This window comes from Canis lupus, chromosome 25, assembly GCF_048164855.1.
Source record: "Canis lupus baileyi chromosome 25, mCanLup2.hap1, whole genome shotgun sequence".
Lineage (NCBI taxonomy): Eukaryota > Metazoa > Chordata > Mammalia > Carnivora > Canidae > Canis > Canis lupus.
The window spans coordinates 40,753,344-40,762,234 of NC_132862.1; the positions used below are offsets into that span (position 1 = coordinate 40,753,344).

Sequence of the window (8,891 nt, forward strand, 5' to 3'; positions counted from 1 at the left end):
ATGTATACATCGCTGAAAACCCCAAGTGAATTAGAATTGCTAAGGATTTTCCCTGCTGTTGTTTGATATAGTCTACTCTCTTTATTCTTGATGGGTGCATAGACAGCCTCACTGTTAGTACTATACTAATGTAAAATGTTAATAATAGGGGAAATGGAGCAAGGGAGTGTATGGGAACTCTGTATACCATTGTCACAGTTTTTGTGTAAACCTAAAATTGTTTCAAAATGTAAAGTCTGGTATTTTTTTTTTAAGATTTTACTTATTTATTTGACAGAGAGAGTGCAGAAGCAGGGGAAACGGCAGGCAGAGGGAGAGGGAGAAGCAGGCTCCCCGCTGAGTGAGGAGCCTGACATGGGGCTCCATCCAAGGACTCTGGGATCATGACCTAAGCTGAAGGCAGATGCTGAACTGACTGAGTCACCCAGGCACCCCTAAAGTCTAGTTTGTTTGTTTTTTTTTAAGCCATCAGGTTGATACCATTTTGGATCTACTAAAATAGTAAAAATGTTAGATAATATTTCAAATACCATTTAAAAGTTCAAATGCTGGTGAACATGTGAAATTGGGTGGCACATACATTGCTAATGGCTCGTGTAAATTGATATAACCTTTTAGAAAAGAACCTAAATTTTGATCGGAGAAACACAATTGTCATATGGTGTCACTCATACGTGGAATATAAGAAATAGTGAGATGGACCGTAAGGGAAGGGGGGAAACTGAGTAGGGGAAAAATTAGAGAGGAGGACAAACCATGAGAGGCTGCTAACTCTGGGAAACAAAGGGTTGAAGAAAGGGAGGTGGGGCAGTGGATAAGGTAACTGGTTGATGGGCATTAGGAGGGTACACGAGATGGGCACTGGGTATTATACTATATCTTGGCAAATTGAATTTAAATAAAATTTTTTAAAAAGAATCTAAATTTTGTTTCACTGATCTATACAAATAAATAACCCAGAAAATTATTTAGTAAACAAAAAGGTATATATATGATTACATATTTTATATATATTTATATATGCACACATATATATAACTTCATTAATAAATGTAAGAAATATATCAGAAATATGTGTTTATATTTATATTATTTATAAATAATAAAATAATAAATATGCCTAGTAGTACAATTTCTGGTTTGTGGGATACTTATTATTAAGTTTCTGAGGAACATCCATACTATTTTCCAGAGTGGCTGTATCAGTTTGCATTTCCACCAACAGTGTAATAAGCTTCTCTCTACTAGGTACTTACCCAAAGAATACAAAAATATTAATTTGGAGGGATACATGCACCCTAATGTTTATAGTAGCTTTATCAACAATTACCCAAATTATGGAAAGAAACCAAATGTCCATCAACTCATGAATGGATAAAGAAGAGTGGTCTGTATATACAATGGAATATTACTCAGACATGTTGCCATTTGCAACAACATAGATGGAGCTGGAGAGTATTATTCTAAACAAAATAAGTCAGAGAAAGACAAATACCATATGATCTCAGTCATATGTGGGATTTAATAAAACAAATGAGCAAAGGGGAAAAAAAGAGAGAGGGAGAGGCAAACCAAGAAACAGACTCTTTAACTATGAAAAAAAAAAACCTAAAAAAAAAAAAAAAAAAACAACCTGATGGTTACCAGAGGGGAGGTGGGTGGGGGGATGGGTGAAATAGGTAATGGAGATTAAGGAAGGCACCTGTGATAAGTACCAGGTGTTATATGGAAGTGTTGAATCACTATATTATATACCTAAAACTTATATTTCACTGTATGTTAACTAACTGGAATTTAAATAAAAACTTAAAAATAGTGTATATATTTTTTTAAATAAATTATGATACATCAATTCTATAAAACAGCAGTTTTTAAATTTGTGTTCTGAAGATCCCCCTATGATCTTAGCTCCTCTTTGGGGCTCAGCAAGATTAAAAATATTTTCTTAACAATACTAAGGCATCATTTGTCTTTTCCATTCTCATCCTTTCATGAGCATCAGTGAGTTTTTCCAGAGGCTTTATACAACAAATTAAATGCAGAGCAGATATGAGAATCCAGATGTCTTCTATTAAACCAGGCATTAATGAAATTTACAGATATGTAAACCGTGGCCACTCTTCTCACTTAAATATTTTTGTTTAGGGAAATATAGTTACTTTCTACTAAAAAAAAAAAAAGTTGAGAAGCCTGGGTGTCTCAGTCGGTTAAGCGCTAGACTCTTGATTTCAGCTCAGGTTATGATCCCAGAGTGGTGAGACAGATTTCCCTGTCCCAACTCTGTACTCAGCGGGGAGTCTTCTCCTCTCCCCCACCCTCTCCCTGCCCCTGCTTGTGCGCATGTGTGTGCTCTCTGTCTCTCTCTATCCATCTCTCTCTCAAATAAATAAATAAATCTTTCTTAAAAATATGTTAATGTGCAGTGGGTTTTTCATTGTCATTTTTAAGTAAAATTTATTATTTTGCATATTGCTGTCCAGTTTTCCCAGTACCATTTGTTGAAGAGACTGTCTTTTTCCCATTGCATATTCTTGCCTCCTTCATTGAAGATGAATTAGCCATATAGTTGTGGCTTCATTTCTGGGTTTTCTATTCTGTTCCATTGATCTATGTGTCTATTTTTGTGCCAACACTATACTGTCTTGATGACTACAGCTTTGTGATATAACTTGAAGTCCAGAATTGTAATGCCTCCAGCTTTGCTTTGCTTTTTTCAAGGTTGCTTTGGCTATTCAGGGTCTTCTGTGGTGCCAAATTCTAGGGTTGTTTGGTCTAGCTCTGTTAAAAATGCTGTTGGTATTTTGATAGGGATTGTATTAAATCTGTAGATTGCTTTGGATAGTATAGACATTTTAACAATATTTTTTCTTCCAATCCGTGAACACAAAATGTCTTTCCATTTGTTGTGGTCTTCAATTTCTTTCATCAGTATTTTATAGTTCTCAGAATACAGATCTTTCACCTCTTTGGCTAGGTCTATTCCTACGTATCTTGTGCTTCTTGGTGCAATTGTAAATGGGATTGATTTCTTAATCTCTCTTTCTGCTGCTTCATTATTAGTATTTTTTATATTTTTTATATTTTATATTTTTCTGTTTTAATTTCTACTGTAATAACTATCAAGAGATAAAAATCCACATAGACCAGCTCGTTGGTGCATTAAGAAAGGCAAGTGATAAAAAAAAAAAAAAGAAAGGCAAGTGATGTGATGAGCACTGGGTGTTGTACACAACTGGTAAATTATTGAACACTACATCTGAAACTGATGCAGTATAAGTTGGCTAGTTGAATTAAAAAAAAAAAAGCTCACTAGTGTCCTCATTGATTTTTAAGAGTGTAAAAGACCCTAAGACCCAAAAAGGTAGAGAACCACTCTAATGAAATAATAAGTGTATATTATACTTATGATTATAAAGACTTGCAACATGGAAAAGTAATTCTGGTGATAATGAAAAGTAGAATTTAAAATGGTATAACCACTGATCATAACTATAGAAAATTATAAATGAGTTGGTTATAGTCTGACAATAGCATTCATGTGTGCATTTGATCAGAGACTAGAAAGGAATGTAGAAATGTAGGTTTGGTAGGTGGCTGGGATGGGATGTTTGTTTATTTCTGTTACTTTTATAATAGCATTTATACAATAAAAGAATTTTAATGCATTGTTCAAATATTATACAAGTTAATGGAATTATTCATGCTAAATTGAGAGAAGTTAGAGTTCTTATGTCATTTTATTTGTCTTTAGAATTAATTATCTAGAAAATTTTAAAGGTATGTTTATTTTTAAAATTTTATTTAGGGATCCCTGGGTGGCGCAGCGGTTTAGCGCCTGTCTGTGGCCCAGGGCGCGATCCTGGAGACCCGGGATCAAATCCCACATCGGGCTCCCAGTGCATGGAGCCTGCTCCTCCCTCTGCCTGTGTCTCTGCCTCTCTCTCTCTCTCTCTCTCTCTCTCTGTGTGTGACTATCATAAATAAATAAAAATTTAAAAAATTTTTTTAAAAATAAAATTTTATTTACTAGGATAATTAAATTGGTTTGTACTACACAAATGTAGTCCACAGCTATAAGAAGTTATACTGAAGGACCAGAAGAAACCCAGCTAACATTAGCAATAGTTGCTTGAATCTGTCCACAAAGTAGATGGTCAACGTTATAGATAAATTAAGATCTGATTTTTTTTTTTTTACAAAGTTCTGTTAAAAACCTATGATTTGTTTTGATTCTCTTTTTAGGAAATGACTATACCATGGTGCTTAAGGAGAGCAGAACTTGTGTTTAAGTGTGTCAAAGGTGAGCATAACCTTATATTTAACGTGACTTGTATTTATTAGTCCCAACTATTGAAAGTAGAACAACCCAAGAGAAGATTATGAACAATTACCTCTGTCATCTGGTGCCTCAGTTGAAAGTAGTTTAACAAGGCAAATATTTTTTGTTAAAGATTGTATTTATTTATTCACGACAGAGCGAGAGAGAGGCGAGGGAGAGGGGGAAGCAGGCTCCATGCAGGGAGCCCAATGTGGGACTTGATCCTGGGACGCCGGGATCACGCCCTGAGTTAAAGGCAGACGCTCAACTGCTGAGCCACCCAGTGATCCCTTTACTTATCTTTCTCCAGTCACAAAATAAACAAATATCTGGCCTTCTTGAAATACAAGTATATTTGGATGTTAATTCTGTTTTGCTCTGATTATAGCTTGCTTTTTCTTAAAAAAAAAATAAAAAAAAAAAATAGAACCACATCTTCAATTAACCTTTAATAACCTGCTTTAGGGATCCCTGGGTGGCGCAGCGGTTTAGCGCCTGCCTTTGGCCCAGGGCGCGATCCTGGAGATCCGGGATCAAATCCCACATCAGGCTCCCGGTGCATGGAGCCTGCTTCTCCCTCTGCCTATGTCTCTGCCTCTCTCTCTCTCTCTCTGTGACTATCATAAATAAATTTTAAAAAAATTAAAAAAAAATAACCTGCTCTAGCTTCATTGTATGGAGACTAAGTAGAGCTTAAGAAAAATGCAAGACATGAAGCACCACAGTGAAAATTCAGTTTATCTCCATAAGGGACTGGTATATTTGAAGACCAGAACTCATAATTCAGCAAAGTGTGTTGTTCTGTTTTAGGTTTCATGATGGAAATGGCTTCATGGGATGGAGGCATATCCAGGACAGTACAGTTTCTGGTACCACAGGTATGTTATCTGAACAGACCTCTCCCCTGTTTAATCTCTGTTATAATATTGCACCCACATACAGCTAGGCACACTGTCCTTAAACTCAATATAACATAATAAAATGGTAACAGCTTTCTGTATTAAGGGGAAAAGTGGATGCCATAAAGGCATTTAGTTTATTGTCAAAGATGTCAGCATCTACCACTCAAGGGCTCTTTTATTTAACCCCAAAACCAAATGTCATTCATCTTTTTAAATTTGTTTATTTATTTTTCTCCTTTATTTCTTTTTTTGTTTTTATTGAAGTTCACTTTGCCAACATATAGTGTAGCACCCAGTGCTCATCCCTCCTCAGTATCCATCACCCAGTTACCCCAACCCCTCACCCACCTCCCCTTCCACAATCCTTTCTTTGTTTCCCAAAGTTTGGAGTCTCTTGTGGTTGGTCTCCCTCTCTAATATTTCACAGTCAGTTCCCCTCCTTTCCCTTATAATCCCTTTCACCATTTCTTATATTCCACATATGAGTCATTCATCTTTTATTTTTTCCCTACATTTATGTTCTTCTAGATCTTGAAGAATTCATTTAAAAGGGCATTAGCAGAAAATGATTCTGTATTCCATATAGAGCTTAGCAAAATTAGTGATGCTTTTATTACTGATTATACTATCTAGGGATTTTTCTGTTAATTAAACTTACTATTTGATGTAAATAATATAGGGTCTCAGAAGAAAAACACCCCTTGCCCATAACCAAGCAATTGCTTTGAAAGAGAATTTTCATATACCATTCTTCATATCAAGGACAAGTTCATGTTTTAAATCACTGTAAAATTTTAAAAATCAATGATGATTTAACAGGTGTGAACTTTTTTTTTTTTTTTTACTCCTTACAGAGTATTTCTGAAGAAATGTTTTATCAACTTAGTAACATGCTCCCCCAGATCTTCCGAGTATCATCAACACTTACTCTGACGTCTAAGCACTAAATCCTTAGAGACTGACACACTGGCAGAAGAAGACTGTCAAACTTTCCAGGAACTTGAGCTGTGCTTGGATTCTGTCAAGCAAAAGAAGCCCAGAAAGAGAACTTGTAATTCAGGCCACAAATTGAGTCATGATGTATGTCTGTAAAACCTTCCAAAAATTCATATACTATATAGTCTAGTGATCAGCCTTTTACTCGTACATTTATTCTTAAATTTTCTTTTTGAAAAAAATCTTTTTTTCTCCTGTTATGCACTATCTGTAAGTATTAGTAAGTTAAAACGTCCTACACATCATAGCTGGACACTTGATATAGGAGACTGTTAATTGCATTTTCATGGAGACAGTTGACTTTTCCAAAAGGTCTGAATCATATCAAGTATGAGACTTAATTAACCATAAAAATAAAATATTTCTTTTACCTTATTTGCCAAGCAAAAATTAAAAGGCACTGAAGTATACATTGCAAGTCTGGATTTCTTCTGAAAAATCTTTGTAGAGACACAAGCATATGAGACAAATGTGCTTATTCTTTTAAATTCTCCTGTTTCAAAGGCTTGTTTTTAGTGTACTCTTTCTAAGGTTTTATAACTCAGGGAAAAAAAGAGGAAAGGATTTTGAATTCTTTACCTTTGTCTCATCTTCTTTATATGAACTTGCCCTTGTTTATTTAATAACATTTCATGGGCTGGGAAAATAGTATGCTTATTTGTAAGCCCAATGGAAAGTTAGTCCAAACCAGCACCTGGCAGGATTTTAGTGCTTATCAACATTATTACAATCAGACAACAAAAATCATTTTTATTTCTCCATCCTTCATCCTGCATTCTCAACTTCCTTAACCATTCTTCTTCCTACATTCCATTGCTGATAACTATGTCTCCATTTCTTTCTCTGTTTCCTCTCCTTTTTCATCATGTTTCCTGCTTTCTCAGATAATGCATATCACTTATTTCTCCCATCTATAACACATTTGCTATGAACACAGACATTTACAAAAGCAATAGTTTCATCATATCCATGTTGTAACTGGCCAGTGAAATGAAATGGAGGACCTTTGACATCATGACGAGGTGGTATGTCTTGATTCCAAGAAACAAAAAGCACTCTTGTTAGTATAACTAAATACCTAAATGTAGTAATTTACAGAAACTCTTTTGACACACAGAATGCTTTTCCATAACCCAAAATGTGTCTTGATTTTCTACTCAAGGAAATGACTGTCCAAGTAACAAGAGTAAGAACACCCACTCCACAAAAAAAAAAAAAAAAAAAAAAAAAAAGAACACCCACTCCAGACTGTGTCCATTACACAATAACACCTTCCACATGCCTTCCACCAGGGAACCTGGTGATCCACCTGCTGATCCCACCCAGAAGAAGTTAGGCATTCTGCTGTTGCAGTGAGAAATTGTTTTCCAGGCACCACTATTATCTTTGAGACTGATTCTAATACAAAGCAAGGTAGACAGAGGTGGAAAACAGGTGTGTTAGATCAGTATCAAAGACTACGTTAGATTTTAATGTGAAAAGGTCAAGTTGGAGGTGAGTGTAGTCATATTAATAAAAGGTGTTCAAGGGAACCCTGGGTGGCACAGCGGTATAGCGCCTGCCTTTGGCCCAGGGCGCGATCCTGGAGACCCGGGATCGAATCCCACGTCGGGCTCCAGGTGCATGGAGCCTGCTTCTCCCTCTGCCTGTGTCTCTGCCTCTCTCTCTCTATCATAAATAAATAAAAATTAAAAAATAAAAAAAAATAAAAGGTGTTCAAAAAGAGGAACTGAGAATCTTTCCATAGAAGTCCTGTAACTAAGTGGACAGCCAACAGCCAGGGGCACAGCCAGAGGTCAGGGGGTAGGAGTTAAGGGTTCACTCCTGGAAACTTGGTGAATGCTGCTGCCCCATCCTTCCTTTTTCACTATATGATGTAGTGGCTTTCACTCCAGGGCAATTAGAAATACTGTTTGGCCCATGAAATCAAGAGAAATGTATTAAATGTCCCTTTTTTCACATGCTACTCTATTATGAGATATACAGAAGTGGTTAAAATTGGAAAAATGTGTATGATGTTATATACCACTGATATAAAGACATAAGAAAGCCTCAGTTAATAACAAATATATAGTTCAGAGCACTAATTATATGTATTTAAGTGTGAGGATCTATTTTAGTGAAGCAGTGAATGAGGAAGTCTGGAATTTTGTGTTTGAACTAGAAAAGCTGAGATCATGACCTTTCTCTAAGTTCTAGAGGGCTTCATGGAGTGGAGTGGTTTGAGGCACTTCATGAGTGATATGAAGAAGGTACATCAACAGGCTGAGAATGGAAGGGGCATTCCAGGTCTAAGATACAGATAGGAACAGAAATCAAAGGGAAGCACTGGTAAATGGCCAATAAGTTGAGAGAAGCTGACCGCAAAAGCCTTTCGGGAGTGGAGTGGAGCTCAAATATTGGTGAGGCGTGTACCAGTGAGCATGAGGTTATTTGAGTGAACAATTAAGTGTTCTGAAGAGAAATGACAATATAGTCCTCAAGGCCTTAAAAATAAGCTTTGGAAATCACGCAGGGGCGTCGAGACTGTCTCCATTTTGTACTGCCCTGGCCTCCCCTTCCCTGATACTTGTTCTCAAAGCACAAAACCAAGCAAAGCTATAGCCTTGCCATTGATCAAGAAATGTGGCACCAGCTGTTCTCAGCATGACAATGTGGCCGGAATGGGAGAAATG

The 8,891-nt window shown here is 36.3% G+C and overlaps 1 protein-coding gene across 4 annotated transcripts in view; it reads left to right on the forward strand.

Annotated features, from left to right (window-relative positions):
- Positions 1-6,626, forward strand: part of FERRY3 (FERRY endosomal RAB5 effector complex subunit 3) — a 46,518-nt gene extending 39,892 nt beyond the window's left edge. For all 4 annotated transcript variants that reach the window (XM_072799310.1, XM_072799312.1, XM_072799314.1 and 1 more), the window contains 3 exons: positions 4,243-4,300; positions 5,129-5,196; positions 6,075-6,626. In XM_072799310.1, the coding sequence (XP_072655411.1) occupies positions 4,243-4,300; positions 5,129-5,196; positions 6,075-6,167 (219 nt within the window). In that variant the 3' untranslated portion in view covers positions 6,168-6,626. The remainder of the gene's footprint in view (positions 1-4,242; positions 4,301-5,128; positions 5,197-6,074) is intronic.
- Positions 6,627-8,891: the final 2,265 nt, after the last annotated feature.